The 15721-nt window shown below is 48.5% G+C and overlaps 1 protein-coding gene across 1 annotated transcript; it reads right to left on the reverse strand.

Annotated features, from left to right (window-relative positions):
• Nucleotides 1–247: 247 nt before the first annotated feature.
• Upf3a (UPF3A regulator of nonsense mediated mRNA decay) lies at nt 248–12750 on the reverse strand. The gene is made up of 9 exons (XM_047553720.1): nt 12512–12750; nt 11494–11600; nt 10228–10334; nt 7330–7428; nt 7108–7218; nt 5849–5904; nt 5602–5760; nt 3482–3642; nt 248–3106 (listed from the first exon to the last, which is right to left on the reverse strand). Exons 1-9 carry the CDS (start codon nt 12713–12715, stop codon nt 2821–2823), a joined length of 1290 nt encoding a protein of 429 aa, XP_047409676.1. The 5' UTR covers nt 12716–12750; the 3' UTR covers nt 248–2820.
• Between the last annotated feature and the right edge of the window lie 2971 nt (nt 12751–15721).

The following is a 15721-nucleotide window of genomic DNA, read 5'->3' on the forward strand; positions in this document are numbered from 1 at the left end:
TAAAATCTTTATTTTTACCGACTGCATTTTGACTCATTGTACACAAATGGGGTACAACTTTACATTTCTATAGTTGTGCACCATGTAGATACACACCATTCTTGGTATTCATACATGTACATAGGGTAATACTGTCTCGTTCTACTCTTTCCTTCCCCCATCCCTCCCGCTCCATTTTCCTCTACACCATCCAAAGTTCCTTCATTCTTCTCCCCCCCACCCCACCCCCTCGTTATATATCGTCATCCACTTATCAGAAAAAAACATTTGGCCTTTGGTTAGTTTTATTTTGAGACAGGATCTCACTAAGTTGCTTAGGGCTGCACTAAGTTGTTGAGTCTGGCCTTGAACTTGGAATCCTCCTGCCTCGCCTCCCTGGTTGCTGGTTACAGGTGTGGCCATTGTGCCTGGCCAAAGTGGGTGTTACTCTGACAGCATATCAAAGAGCTTCAGAATTCAGAGGTAATACCAATGTCCTCCCATCTCATTCAAGTTTTTCTGCTTTTTAATCTGACCAAATAACTACTAGGAAGGGTAAACTATGAAAACTTCATTCCATTTCCAGGAAGACTGCTTCTCACCCCAGGATGGCAGCCAATGAAAACTTTGGTCTCCACCAAGGAGCAAATCCACCTCTCAGGCCAGTTCCAGGGATGCCTCTCTCCGTGGTGTCTGTTTTGGCATGTCCGCACAGGGGTCTGAGAGCTCACTCGCCTCCTCCCTCTTCTCAGGACGGCCCTGGGTTCTCCTTGCTGTTGCTCCCACCATAGCCCTCAAGTCTTCTGCACCAATTCCTACTTGGGGGGAAGCTCTTGGCAGCTATAGCTGCCAGCCCACCATCCTGCAGGCTACAGTGCAGATCACTCTTCCAAGGGAAGCAGCGCAGGTGGGTCAATGCCCCTCTGCTTCTGTTGGCAGAGCAGCAGCCTGGGAAAGCAGAACAGCCCCTCATAGTCAGCACCCCAAGTCCAAGATGTTTTTAAAAAACAATGTTCCACTGGCTACCCTAAGGAGCACACGCTGACAGACCAACTTCACTTCATCTTGACACCAAGTGTCCTCCCAGGGAAGAGCTACAGTCTTGTTTTCAACCCAAGGGAGGAAGCAGGATCTCCCAGAGCATGACGCAGCCTCCTGCTCAGGCACCTGCAAGCTTGCCTGACCTTTGGAAGTCATAGCTTTGGGAGTGATTCCTGTGGTCTTCTTGACTTCTGCGAATGAATTTTGCTGTGTGTTCTGATCTAATTCCACCAGCAGGCAGGACTTGAGGACACAAAAAGCAGCCATGTCAGGTGCAAGGGTGCACAGCCACAGCACATGACTTCACCCGGGACACCAAGGCTGAGGACAGCTCCTCTCTGGGACAGGCCAGTCAGCTTTCCCACTACACTGGAGCAACAGGGAGGAGGCCAATCCTGTTCCCCTCAGCCCAAAGCCCCAGGAGCAGACTTCCTGCCCAGTATCCTCCTGGCTGCCATGGGGCTCCACGTGTGACCTGGAGGACCCCGCAGATAGCCCTCCTCACCTTGACCTGCTGCTGTCTGGGTGTGGGGCCTCCCACTGGTTACCCCTGAATGTTTAGCATCATTTCCTTTCCCTAATGTGAGTCTGGCCAGTGAGAAGAGCCAGAACAGGCTCAGCAGGCACCGGTCTGCATTTGAGGGCCTTGGCCTCCTAAGCAGCAGCCATCACCCCAAAGCACCACTCCACACCACAGCAGGGCAGACCGTGTGAGCCACCAAAGGCTAGCAGACCACCACCACCACCCACATAGGCAGGTGGGAAAGAAGTAGCTGTGTGGAGGTGCCCACTCCAGAAGGCCATGGCTGTCCCCTGAGGTTAAAGGGTCTACCAAAGTGTCAGAGCACTACAAGACTGTCAATGCACCTGAGACTCCTCTGGGTCTCAGGCTGGCCTTTCCTGGAAACACTACAAATGAACATTGCCAATGTTCAGCTCCAGTGGACTAGAAGTGAATCAAGTGGATCAAGTGGAAAGAGCCTGTCTCCAAGGTCACATGTCACACTCCCATTCATATTCTTTTTTTTTTGGCGGTGCTGGGGATTGAACCCAGGGCCTTGTGCTTATGAACCCATTCATATTCTTAAAATGTCAGAGACAGAGGACAGTCAGTGGCTGCCAGACCTGGGCAAACATGGATGTGGGACCTGGCCCGGGTACCAAGATGGTACCACCCACAATGCTCCTCTGGGAAAATGTAATCAAACAGAAAGGAAATTCAGCTGGGTACAGTAGTCATGCCTGTAATCCCAGCAACTTGAGGCTGAGGCAGGAGGACCATGAGCTGGAGACCAGCCTCAGCAACTCGCACTGTTGCAAAATAAAAAATAAAAAGGACTAAGAATGTAGCTAAGTGGTAGAGCACCTGGGTTCAATCCCCAGCACCAAAAAAAAGTGAACTTCAAATTTCTGAAAGACAAGCTGTCACTGGGCTGAGTGGGAACCCCACGTAGTGTTCACTGGGTGCTTGGGGCAGGGTGCCTGAAGGGTAAATGCTAAGGTCTGAAGTCACTGGGTGGACTAAACGGAAGAGTTTTCTTGGTGAAAAGCAACTTGGTTCTGAGCAGCTGGTGGGCTCTGCCCTGGCCTCACTGCAGGCATGGTGCACGAGAGAGAGCTCCAGAAGACCCTGACCCGTGAGGCCACAGGGGCCTCTCACCGAGGGAGACCGTCCTGCAACTCCACACCCCAGGCCGATGCCCCTTGCTTGGTTTAATGAGACAATTTGGAAAACACAGTCAGGAGGCCGAGAAGCACAGGGGTGCCATGGCGCAGAGCAGGCAGGGCCAGCCCAGTGGCTCAGAGTGCCTTGCCTCCCAGACGCTCCTTCCTGGGCACCGGGCCATCGTCCTCCTTCTCCCTGGCCAGCGTCTCTGCCGTCTCCACAGGGACACCCCCGTCCTGGCGCCCCTTCTTCCCTCTGGTCCATCTGGGCTCATCTTCATTCCTCCTGGAAAACTTGTCAAACTCAGAGTGAGTGCCATGCTTTCTGCTGCTGTCCAGGTGGCACCTCAGAGTTTCAGCTTCTCTCTCCCGAGGTCTTCTCTCCAGGTCCCTTTGCTCTCCGTCACTGTCGTCCTGTGACCTGTGGGTCAACACAGACAGATGCTGCATCAGCACCTCAGCTCCATCCACAGAGCCCTGATGAGGGGTGAGGAAGGAGGCAAGGGCGAGGGAGGCAGGAGCAGGAGGCCACGGCACTGATGCTCCACTTCTCTACCACAAAGGCCTGGCCAGCAGGAAACACTGCCAGAGGGTGGGAGCTGCAAACAGGCGAGACCTCAGAAAGGAGGACAGCCCTCTGAAGGCAGCGCGGGCAGGCCCGAGTGCGGCTGAAGAGGCGCCCTGCTGACCGCAGCAGCCCTGACGCAGGCCCCACGTCAGACTCGACTCCAAGAACACCTGACACACACGCTGATGCCACGAGTGCGCACAGGGGTGGCAGGAGAGGCACACTCACTTCTCCCCAAGCGCCTCCGGCGGGCTCTCTGAGGGCCTGATTTTCACCACTGTGCAGGGGGCATGAGCTTCCCGTCTGCCATCTCCAACACCAGCTTCCTCGCCTCTTTCCTTTGGTTTCTCCGTGGTTGGTTCCTCTCCCTTTTCTGGTTTCTTAAGAAGCTGAGAAATTGTAACATTAATAAATCATCACTTAAGAGTGTATTAGAAAAGAAACTGTTGAATAATTAAAATGCACACCAAAATTAAGCCCAAATGTTTCAACAGCTAAAGAGTTAAACCAGAGGTCCAAAAAACAGGTTTTTGGTTCAACACACAATGGAACTGTCAATGAAATATTTTAGTTTTGAAAAATGATGTAGTTAATGAAAAGATGCTCATCTTAGCAATAAAAAGAACACAACAAAACTGCCACCATGACCTGATCTTATGTCCACACACACAGCCACAGCGGCTAAATAACGGGGGATGCCAAGAAGCATCAGGCAACTGCAGCCTGGTGCGCTGGGCACAGACCGCCCTATCTGCAGGCAAGCCACTCCTGGCCAGCAAGTGTTGTGATGCACCAACTGCTCTGCAGGCTCTGACACTCACTGACCGCCATTTTCGGTGGCAGAACTCCAAGCGTCCCGCTTCCTGTCCCCGACAGGTTCTGTTCTTTAGAACAGTCTATGGTTTTCAAAACGCTACCTTTTCTCTTCCTTGGATCAGGACAAATGGTGACCTGCCTCCCTGGAGACCTGCTTCTACTTTTTTTTTTTTTTTTTTTTGGGTGCTGGGGATCGAACCCAGGGCCTTGTGCTTACAAGGCAAGCACTCTACCGACTGAGCTATCTCCCCAGCCCCTGCTTCTACTCTTGAAGCAAGCAGGTTTGAGTGGCATTGCCTGCCTCCTGTCCCACACCATCCATAAATCTACTTTGCACAAATGTCCTTAAGCTTTCGGCGACAGCTGGAGACACAGCCCTCCAGCAGCTAAGCCAGTCTTCAGTGCTGCTCATCAGAGGTCTCAGGCTTTCCCTCTGAACTAAGGTGCCATGTGACTTGTTCTGGCCACTGACGTGTGGGAGGTCATATGCGTGACTTCCACATGCAGTTTTAAGAATCTGTGTGCCGTCTGCCACATCTGCATTCTGTTCCCATCCTCAAGATGGTAAAGGCAAATACCAAGACAGACCCTGCGTTGGCTCAGGCACAGCACCCTCTGCAGTGCACAGAGATGCACTGCAGGGATGCCCTGGTGGGCCGACCATGAGACTCTGGGATTGCTACTGCAGCATACTCTAGCGGTCCTGACCGATGACCATGTGCGATGATCATGTGCTTCTGTGGGATGCTGCTGAGAACCTGTCCTCTCCTTGGCTAGTGAAACACCTCTGGGAGAGACATTCTCTTAGATCAAAGTCCCAGAGACACCGCTGCCTCCTAGAAGAGCTGCTGTTTTCTCTGAGAAGCACAATTCTGACCAAGCTTTCAGTTTCTGGCTTGGAGAACATCAGACAGTCATCTGGGCTACAGCTGCCTCTATCCCACTCTCCTTGAGTCCTGATGTTTTTTCTTTTTCTTTATGTTTTTCAATTCTATTGAGCCCCTATAAGGTACCTTAAATCCTGTGTGGAGTTAGGTACAATCACATTGGGCTGAAATCTGGGTTTCATAGGGTCCCAAGAAGAAAAAGGCTGACCCCAATTCTGGCCAACAGATGTTACACAAAGAAAAGTCCCCTCAATGCATTTGAATGAATGCATTCCTTGTGGAGAAACCCGGTGAGGAAGAGCCAGACCTGGGGCTGCCACCACAAGAGCATGCAGAGCCCAGGTCTGAGCATGTACAAAGACAGGGGTTCCAGGTGGGTGCATTTCAGCCAGGAAAACTTTTTTTAAAGGAAGATGTTAGCAGACACCCGATAAGTGGGCTCCTCTACCCTCCAGGTCCTGTGGTCCCTACAGGCACCCCGATGCCCCTGGGGCTGGGCATGAGCTGAGAACATCGCTATGGAATGGAAAGGGAGTTCTAACAATAAAGTCTAGGTTAACTGAAGACCTAAAAGGCATAATTTACATAGCAGAACAGTTTTGGGGGAAAAAAAAAAAAAAAAAAAGAAATGTTCCTCACAACTACCTGGATCCTCACTTCCTTCTCAGCAGTCTTCTTTTGTTTATCTGCCTCCTTTCTTTTGCATTTTTCTTCTTCTTTTCTCTTTCTTTTTTCTTCTTCCCGCAAGCGTTTCTTTTCCAGCTCTCTCCTCCTCCGTTCTTCTCGCTTCTCTTCTCGAATTCTCTGAAGATATAGACAAAAACTGTATAAATTTTCTGAATGGAAACAGCAGATACAGAAAGGATATTCACCAGGTAAATGCTAGACCTACCTGCTTTTCTAATTTTCTATTTTTAATATATTCCAAAAGAGGTGTGGTTCTTCTAGCTAAAACAGCAACAACAAAAAAATTGTAATGCACACAGTTCTAAAATGAAATTTCCTTATTTTAAATACTTGTTTTCAATTTGATCTTTAATGAGGGGCATAAGTTATTTTAAGAATTTACATGAGCATGCACTGCAGCCAGGGGAGTTCCTATTCCTACAAACCCAAGCCATTTGGAGATGTCACAGTAGACCTGCAGTTCTTGATTCTTAAGAAAGTCATAAAATACTACTCACAGAGAGGGCATAAAAGTAAAATGAGAACAATGTTAGACTTACCAAACATCACAAATATCTCTTTGCACTCTGGTAGCTATCATTAAATTGTAAATTCACATACTCACTTTAACGCTTCTCCATTTCCTAGAAGCATCTAGGACAGGAGCAGATGACTCAGCGCCTGTCGCTCCCTAGAGTGACTCCAGGCCCCTCAACGGTGCCCCCAGCAGACACCAGGCTGCCTGAGTCTCTCAACACACAAGTATGCATTCTGCTCCTGCAAAGGTCCAGCCTCTAGCCTGTGGAGAGGCCCAGCACAAGGCGGACCCTCAGGGAAGGCACTGCAGGTGCATGTCTGCCTGGTGACGATGAATGCTTTGCCTCTACAAGGGAGTGTCTGGGGACTATGGCGGATGTGTTTCTGGGGCACAGGGTCAAGGTGGGTCCAAACCAGATCCTGTGCTCTGACTGGGTGTCCACCTGCTTGACTGGCTTCCCCGTGCTTGACACTGTTTTGACGGCAGAATCTCATCACTACTGGCTCCTGAGGCTGCTTGCTGCCAAGCTGCACCCTAGGTGGCCAGAGCACTCCCGTGTCTTCAGCACTGCTCCTTTGGAAGCTGTCGCTTTAAACAAAGTCAGTGTCTACAAACACAGGTGCTCGCCATCAGTAGAGCTCAGAAACATCCGGCCCTTCTGTCAAAACTGCATAATACTCCTCAAAGGTGCAGCCTCCACCTGTTTCTTTATTTGACTGTACTCAACTCCTAAGCTACTATGCTCTGGGAATACAAAGATGGAAATATGGGCCCCTCCAGGAAGTAGAAAAATGAAAGGAGAGGGAGTTTATGTGGAGTGAGGAAAAACACTGCATTTCTGCCAAGAGTACAACAAACTGAAACTTTACCATGATCATGAAAAAGAAGGAGTAAATACTCTATAAATAAATAACTTCATAAAGAAAAGAGATATGAGCAAAACAGACCAATGAGTTCTCTTGTCTTTGCCTCTACCTCTCCCAGAAGGATTTCAGGATTGGCACTGGTTTTCTCTTCTTCCACATTGTACGTTTCTAAAAACTGCTTGTATTCTGGATCTGTAAGTTGAAAAAAGAAATGAACATATTCCTCCCCAAACATAGGAGAGGATGATGCTGGGCCAGGTGTCTAACCCTGCAGCTCTTGATCCAGTATTTCAATAGTCTCACCATCTTCGATGCTTCCAGTCTTGGTATCTTTTTTCTTCAGCTTCTTTTTGGCTATCTTCTGGAATGGGGCAAACTCCACCACTGCAGGGTACTCCAAGCCTGTGACCAAGACACAGTCTGAACTCTGAACTGTGCCTTGCTCACTCACCTAAGATCAAGCAAACTCCAGACTCAAATAAAGAACAAGCTGGTGGCAGGACAATCTTCACTAATGACAAGCCCCGTCGTGGGGCTTCATGGCTGAACACATTCAGATCTTCACACTGCTAACCTGAAAGGGTGGATGTTACAATTCCGACCTCCCCACCCACTTTCAAACACTCTGTCACTGGACTACCTTTAGCCAGGTTTCTTAGTTACACTTAAATTTTCTATTTTCAAAAGTTAATTCAGTTACCAATCTGTTATACAAGTTCAAGTAAATTACTTTGCTTACAAGAGACACAGGGCTAAAGAGAAGGGGTTGCTTCAAGGGTATGTATCATGTTCTACATAAAATTTGTTTCAAATAAATAAAAAGGTAGAGAATGGAAGCAGTAGAAACAGATGTTACTATGTGATGGGGGCGGGGGAGAAAAACAGATGCTCACTGAAAAAAAATCTGTCACATGCTTGATCAACACATAAAGCACTCGTACAGTACCTTGGACCCAAATCCAATGAATAATTATTTTCAGTCTTGTCAGTAATGATCAGGCGACTGATTTTTAACTCCCATTTACCTGCAAGACATTTTTGTGCTAACCACACAGATGGAAGTCAAGAACAAAGAGAAAAACGGCGCTCCAGCAGGCAACATCCGACCCTCCTGCACCAGCGCCTGCGATACGGCAGTTAGACTAAAGGCAGGAGATGCACTTCCTGATTTCCACAGTTACCACCAAAGGTACAGCGTAGTACTGGCATAAAGACAGACATGCACACCAGTGGAACACAACACAGGGCCCAAGAAACCCCTTGGATATATGTTTAAGTGACTTTTGACCAGATGGGGAAAGGATGGACTCTCCAACAATGGTGCTGGGAAACCCGACCCGGTGCAAAGGAATGAAAATGGACTCTTACCCAACATTAGTCACAAAAATTAAGAGGGAGCAAACCTAAATGAAAGGTTAAAATTGTGGAAAAAGCTAGCAGAAAAGTCCTACAACACTGGATTTGGCAACGAGTTCTCAGATTCGACTCCAAAAGCACAAGCAACCACAGAAAAATAAATAAGCCAGTACCAAGATTTTAAACTTCCATGCATGAAAGAATACAATCAGCAGAGTGAAAAAACAATATATGGAATGGGAGAAAATGTTTGCAAATCGTGTATCTGAAAAGGCCAACACCCAGCATTCACACAGACCTGTCACTCAATGGAAGGGCCCTAACTACGAAAACAGACAAAGCAGGCCAGGACATATCAGTGGTAGGGTGCTTAGTTAGGCATGTGTGAAGATGAGTTCACACCCCAGCACCATACACAGAAAAAAGAGAAATGGACAAAGGACTTGCATATGTATTTCTCCAAGGATGATGGACAAGTGGCCAGTATGCATACTGAGACTGCCTCGATGGCCATGAGAGATGCAAATCTACATCACAATGCAATATGAAAGCCAAACAGAAAATACATGCTGGTGAGGAAGCAGAACAACTGAAGCCCTTGTGCACTGCTGGGGAACAGCTTGGCAGCTCCTCAGAAGAACTAAAACTAGAGCAACCCTAACCCACCAATCCCGCACCTCTGGGTTTATGTCCAAGTGAACTCAAAGAAAGATTTCAAAGACCCATCTGTACACCCAGGTTCACATGGCTAAAACCTGGACTATTATTCAGCCCTCTAAAGGAAGGGAATTTTGCAACATGCTACAACATGGATGGGCCTCAAAGATATTATGCTAAGTCACAAAAGTAAGCCAGTCATAGAAACACAAATGCTGTGTGGTCCCACTAACATGAGGTATGCACAGTAGTAAAATTCATATCCCAGACACAGAAAGTGAACCTGGGGTTGCCAGGAGCTGGGATGAGGGATGTAGAGTTAGTGTTTAACTGGTACACTTTCACTTTTGTGAGATGCAGGGAGTCCTGGTAATTGGTCGAACAAGGTGAATACTCTTAACACTACTGAACTGTACACTTAAAAAAGGGAAAAAACAGTAATTTTGTTACATATATTTTGCCAATAGTTTTAAAAGTTAAAAGAAAAAAACAAAGAACAGCACACTTAATGCAAATGTCAGACAGTTCAAATACTAAACTTCCCTTTTCTTGACTATGTCTTGGTCCCTAGTTCTGCCGCTCTAACGACCTTTTCTAGTCTGACACCCTCAATGGAGGAGGGTTAGTCATCAGTACAGGGGCGGTGGTGGGTTGAAAACAGTTTGCCATCAAAGGTCTGTAGACTCAACAGCACAGGACAGTGTGACAGGAGAGAAGAAAGAAAAACACCAAAAGCAGGCTCAGAAAGGGTAGGGAGCCTCCCAAGCAATAGCACTCAGCACCCTTGGTCATGGTTTCAACCTCCTCCCCACAAAATTATCAAGAACTGTCAATCATGAACACACTGCAGAATACTCCATTTAGGAAAACAAGATGTAAGTGTATGATATATTTTAGAAAATTTCTTTCAATTATAGGAAAAAATAACTTAGTTCTGACATAGAGTTCACTTATCCAGAGAACTTACTCGAAAAACTTCATTTTCCAACAATAATATAAGCCTTGTCATCATTACACAGAATTTCTGGAATTCCTTGGTTTATCATTTTAATGTTTTTAATGTATCACATGGTACAGTAGCAATCAAAATTTATGGTATTACTTTATGTGACTGAGAATTTCTTAATTAAAACTCACAAACATTCCATCGAAACTTCATTAGAAGAATTTAAAAGCCAGGAACCTCACCTTTATTGCCAATAAAGATATATCCATCAAAACGATCTCTGAACAGAAGGATGTCATCAGGGTCCCTAAAATTAATGTACGCTCTGGAGTACAGATGAGGGTGCAGACTGAAACACAGGACAGCGTTAGCAGTTAGCAAAGATGGAAAGACTCCTTGAACTTTGCCCTTTTTCTTCTTTTCTTGATATGACAAACTACTTCAAATAAAGCCTTTATATCAAAGGTTCATCTCTCAATTATAACAATTTGGATATTTTTCTGCAAAAAACTGAAAACACCTGAGGTCTTTTTAATTACTGGGGAGAATGCTTTGGGCCAGTTTCATCAATGTGCAGAACCAGGAAACAAAGGTCACCTGTGGCATCAGGACAGGTTGGCCAGTACGCCCTCTCAGAAGAGAATGCCGGGCATACAGTTTGTACTGAGAGAGGCACTTCCAGGCACTTTAGTACTTACAGTGGCACACAGTATGGGGTCTACAGCAGAACTAAGCCTTCCTCCCCTTCTCACAGTTACAAACCCCACCTCCAGATGAGAACACCCAGGCCTGGAGAGGGTACTCACTGGGGGCCTTCCTGACAGCACACTCGGTTAATCATGGGGACTAGAATTCAACCTGAGTCCAAGGTCTGTCCTCTTTCAACTCTCCATTTTCTAAACTTCACTCATTTGAAACCCACCTATATTTTAAAACTATATCTATGCTTAACAATCAGTGACTTTGTTTTTGAATAGACTAACATTTTTTTACCAAAGTAGTTATCCCAAAGTCTGTACAACTACCATAAATGAAAAAGCACAAATGGAGATAATAAAAATAAATGCTGTGAAAATCACTAGAGTTTAACCCAACTGTCACCTGCAGTCCAAGCTGAGGCGGGCTCCCTCTATTAACTAGGGACTCAGAAAGAGGCAGGATGTCCAGATGCTGAGAAGGATCCAGCTGGCAGGGTTGGCAGCAATGACTGAAGCCCAGGGTCTCCTGGGGACTGGTCCTCTTCACTAGCAACACCTACCAGGGCATACATGCAAGATTGACCCACTGTTCTCTCTTTATTTGGTTTAAAGCTACATGGAGTAAGGCTTGGTGTCACCAAATACAGACTGTGAGGACATCACTGAGGCCCCTGCTAAGTTCTATCACTGCCCAGCCAACCCAAGAGTCCCCTGCAGTCTGCGAGGACTTCTGGGTCCTGTGGGGAGATGGAAAAGGTGCTGTTACCCTCAGCTTCTCGCCCACACCACGACCTAGGCGCAAGAACCTACCTGAGGTCAGCGGCCACCACCTCAAAGTAGTCGTGCGCGGGAAGTGGGTGTAGCTGCTCTTCCAGCTGCTCCTTCGTGAGGCCAGGTGGCAGCCGTCTGAGGACCACCTGCGGGGCAATGCCGGCTTGTCATTCCTGGGGCCTCCCCCGCCTGACCACCGGCCTGAGGACCGGTCAGCCTCCATACGAACCCCATGCTGCCACCAAAGGTCCCGCCTGTCTCCGTGTGCACCTGCCCAGCCACCCAAGATCCCACCGGCCTCCGCGCGCACCGCATCCTGCTACCAAGGGACCCGCTGGCCTTGGCACGACCAGCTCCCCACCCAGACACGCTCCCGACAACCCTGCTCACCAACCGAGGGCACTTCCACCCCTCAAGCCAAAAGGGCCAGCATCACAGCGCAGTCCCCCGCCCCGCCCCGGTCCCGCCCACGCCTGCTTAGGCCGCCCACTTCTCCCGAGGCTGGGCGGCCCGCCCCGCCCCGGCCCCGCCCACGCCTGCTTAGGCCGCCCACTTCTCCCGAGGCTGGGCGGCCCGTCCCGCCCCGGTCCCGCCCACGCCTGCTTAGGCCGCCCACTTCTCCCGAGGCTGGGCGGCCCGTCCCGCCCCGGTCCCGCCCACGCCTGCTTAGGCCGCCCACTTCTCCCGAGGCTGGGAGGCCCGCCCCGCCCCCGGCCCCGCCCACACCTGCTTAGGCCGCCCACTTCTCCCAAGGCTGGGCGGCCCGCCCCGCCCCCGGCCCCGCCCACACCTGCTTAGGCCGCCCACTTCTCCCAAGGCTGGGAGGCCCGCCCCGCCCCGGCCCCGCCCACGCTTGCTCAGGGCCGCCCACTTCTCCCAAGGCTGGGCGGCCCGCCCCGCCCCCCTCCCGGCCCCGCCCACGCTTGCTCAGGGCCGTCCTCTTCTCCCGAGGCTGGGCGGCCCGCCCCGCCCCCGGTCCCGGTCCCGCCCACGCTTGCTCAGGGCCGTCCTCTTCTCCCGAGGCTCTGCAGCTCGCCCCGCCCCTGACCCAGCTGACCTTGCTTAGAGCCGTCCTCTTCTCATCGCGAGGCTTACCGGCTCCGCCCCCGCAGCCGGAGGACGAAGCTGACGTCTCGGGTTCTCGCCGCGGCGACTCCCGTAGGAACTGAACTTCCGCAGCAGACAGCTTCTCCCTCCCGCCAGGGCCCCGGGCAGCAACGGCTGCACCCGGGCCTCCCGCCCGCTCCTTCTCCGAGCGCATCCCGTACTCCCCGCCAGCCGCTGCCGCCTGCGCGAGGATGAAACCTCGCGAGACATCGACAGCCACTGCCCCGCCCCCAGCGCTTACGTAAGACACCCCCGCCCCTGGGCGGTGTCCTCCACCCTCCTGAGCCCGGGAGTCCGGGCTTGTGCTCTGGCCGGACGGGGACAGGTACTCAGCCTGGCCCGCGCTGTGCTGCGTAGCTGCCAGCAGCCATTTTGACCCATGAACTCGGTTTCATCCTAAGAAGATAAGCGGCTGTGGAACTGCGCCCGTGGGTACCGCGTCCCTGGGGCGGGCTCCACTTGGAGCCTCAGTTACTGACAGCATGGAAGCCCGGTTCGCTGTTCACCCTTCCTGATGGATGGTTCATGTTTCCCTTTGTTCACTCTTGGCCATAACATCTTTCTCCCAAGTACCTCAAGCAAAGATAAACGAAGAAACTAGAGAGTATGAAGTAACGGAGCTTTAAAAGGCTGCGAGACCCAAGGTGACCAGCAGTCAGTCCCGGCTGCAAGTATGCCTGACGCAGTTCCCAAGCAGTGCATATCTAAAACCTCCCAAAGGGGGCCGGGGGCAAGAAGAAGCACCTATGATTGGTTGCACAGGCCAGCCCACTGTTTCGAACCACCTTGGTTCGGAAAGACCATTTATGTTGGCCACAAGCTCTGCTGGCCTGTTATTTGAACTAAAGAGTAGGAAAATGTTGCCAGATAAAATCTTAATACATGGTTGATGATGGGAGCTGGGGCAGGAGCTGATGAACATGTGTAAACAATTCGTTCAAAAATTTAACGTTGAAGAAACTCCGTGAAAATTTAACATTTAAGAAACACAGAACCAGAACATTTTTAAAAAATGCTTTTAATTTGCATGTCTTCTCTCCAATTTGCAAACATTACTCAGATTAAACAATCTAACTTTAATTTTAGCTTCAGTAAGGATTTGAACCTCTCTTGCACCAAGGGGATTCCTTTAGTGACTCTGCCAGAGTACACAGGTTATGAAATGGAAGCACGAACTTCTGTCCCCCTCCCTATGGGGCCCGTGTTCCACGTGCAGTGCTTCCTGTGTTCCCTTCTGCCCCCACCACTATGATGTGTTTTCTGCCTGGCACCTTCTGCCCACCTCTTTAAGCCAGCTTGGTCTCTGGGCCAAGGTGGGAACCCCCCTCACTCCTTCAGAACTTGGGCACCTGCCACTTCTCTGTACACTGTAGGCTCCCCTGCAAGCCAGTCAGACTTCATCTAGCAGAGCTAGGAATCTGGCACGTGATGGGTGCTCATAAGTTGGATGTGTCCTTGTAAAATGAACCAGAAAAACGTGCAGATGTTTTCCCCTGAAATAATAGCCTACAACCCAAATTTTTAAAACCCTGTAATTCTTTACTTCCTGTTATTGCAAAGTTATGAAAAATTATTCCACAAAAATGACAGAACTTTAGGATTTAACTACATCTGATTACTTTTTTAAATGAAATCTTAAAATACCAATTTCTAGGATGTAATAATGAAATATAATTATAAAACAGCTTATGATTTTACATAAAAAACTATTTAATGCAAAGAAACTCTAGCTTCCTACATTATTACCTAGCCTATTCAAGTGTTTGCTTTAATATACGCAAAGAATCATATAGCCTAAACAAAGTGGCAAGAATGTCCAAATATCCTGGTAAGTACTGTGAATTTCACTGTTGCCTAACTGAACAGGTGTGGCCCTGGGGCTATCTGTGTACTACGTGGTAATCTCCACCTAACTGGTGGATGACTGTGACTTGAAGCTGGTGACCACAACACTCCCAGTTTTTCCTTAAGGCTGATCGCACAACCACTTCATAGTTGGCTAAAAGGGAACCTCTGTAGGAAACTGCATCATTCTGACCTTGGAAAACATACTTTCTCTATGCTCAGAAGCCTGTACCTTGGTGTCAACACCGCTGCTAGTCTGAATTACAGTTGGTCGGGTGTCAACTTTACTTTTAGGTCTTAAAAGTACTATCAATTTAGTAATGTCTCGCTATTAGGCACTCCCCCAGAAACCTATTTTAAATAGGTGATCAAGGAAGAAACTAAACGGAAAAATATTTTGGTCTGGCAAAATAAATGGGAAACAAAATTCAGCAATTTATTAGTAGATACTTTCATTTTTGTTATTTTAAAAATAATTTTAAATTCTGGCCCTAGCTAAAGAGAGAGAAGACATGAAAATAAACATACACAACACCTAAGAGGAGAGAGAGAAGCCTGAAACAAAAAAAATGAAGATTCAGAAACACACTAGGCCTCACTTCAGTGGGCACTGAGTCTAAACAGCACTGGGCAACTCGTGATCTCTAAGTGTTATTGCATAAAGCAGGTGCAGAAGCTGACATTCACCAAGATGAGCTGCATGGTGGACCAAGGTCATACCACGTAACTGCTCAGGATCCTCCTCATCTGTGTGATGGTTAGGCCTTACAGAGGTAGCACATGGGGTCCTCAAGCCACAAAAGTTACTATCATTCTGCTTACGAAGGTAGAAAAAAAATACATTTTAGATAGGTTTAGAAAAAAGGTTTGGTTATTTAAGGATGCATTTCAGTTGCTAGGAAAGTTCATCTCTTTATAATACCTCATTAGTGACATTGTGAATAAACACAACAACCGCATTTTTTCTACGAAAAAGTAGGACAATGTGAGGACTAAAACAGTTGAGAAAAAAGACTGTGCTGCTAATGCAGCTCCCACCTGGGAATCACAGCAAGTCTCCTCTGCTAATTTAAGAGGTGAAAAAAAATGTTTAAAGTTATCTCACATCAAATGTATTTAAAAATTTTTAACATCTTTAAAAAAATAAATCACTAGCAAAATGTATAGAACTGTCCAAGAACTTTTCTCTCAACCCCAATATCATGGTTTAGATGCGAGATGACCCCCAAAAGCTTGTGTGTGAGATATTGCAAGGCGGAAGTGGAACGCGTGGGTTATGAGAGTCATGACATCACCAGTGCATCGGCCCTGACAG

The sequence above is a fragment of the Sciurus carolinensis genome, chromosome 5 (genome assembly GCF_902686445.1).
Source record: "Sciurus carolinensis chromosome 5, mSciCar1.2, whole genome shotgun sequence".
Classification (NCBI taxonomy): Eukaryota; Metazoa; Chordata; class Mammalia; order Rodentia; family Sciuridae; genus Sciurus; species Sciurus carolinensis.

Coding starts and splice junctions, on each gene's coding strand:
- Upf3a (XM_047553720.1), bottom strand. CDS start 12,715: ATGCGCTCGGAGAAGGAGCGGGCGGGAGGCCCGGGTGCAGCCGTTGCT. Junction 7,219..7,329: donor GACTGGAAGCATCGAAGATG/GTGAGACTATTG, acceptor TTCAACTTACAG/ATCCAGAATACAAGCAGTTT. Junction 5,905..7,107: donor AAAGACAAGAGAACTCATTG/GTCTGTTTTGCT, acceptor TTGCTGTTTTAG/CTAGAAGAACCACACCTCTT.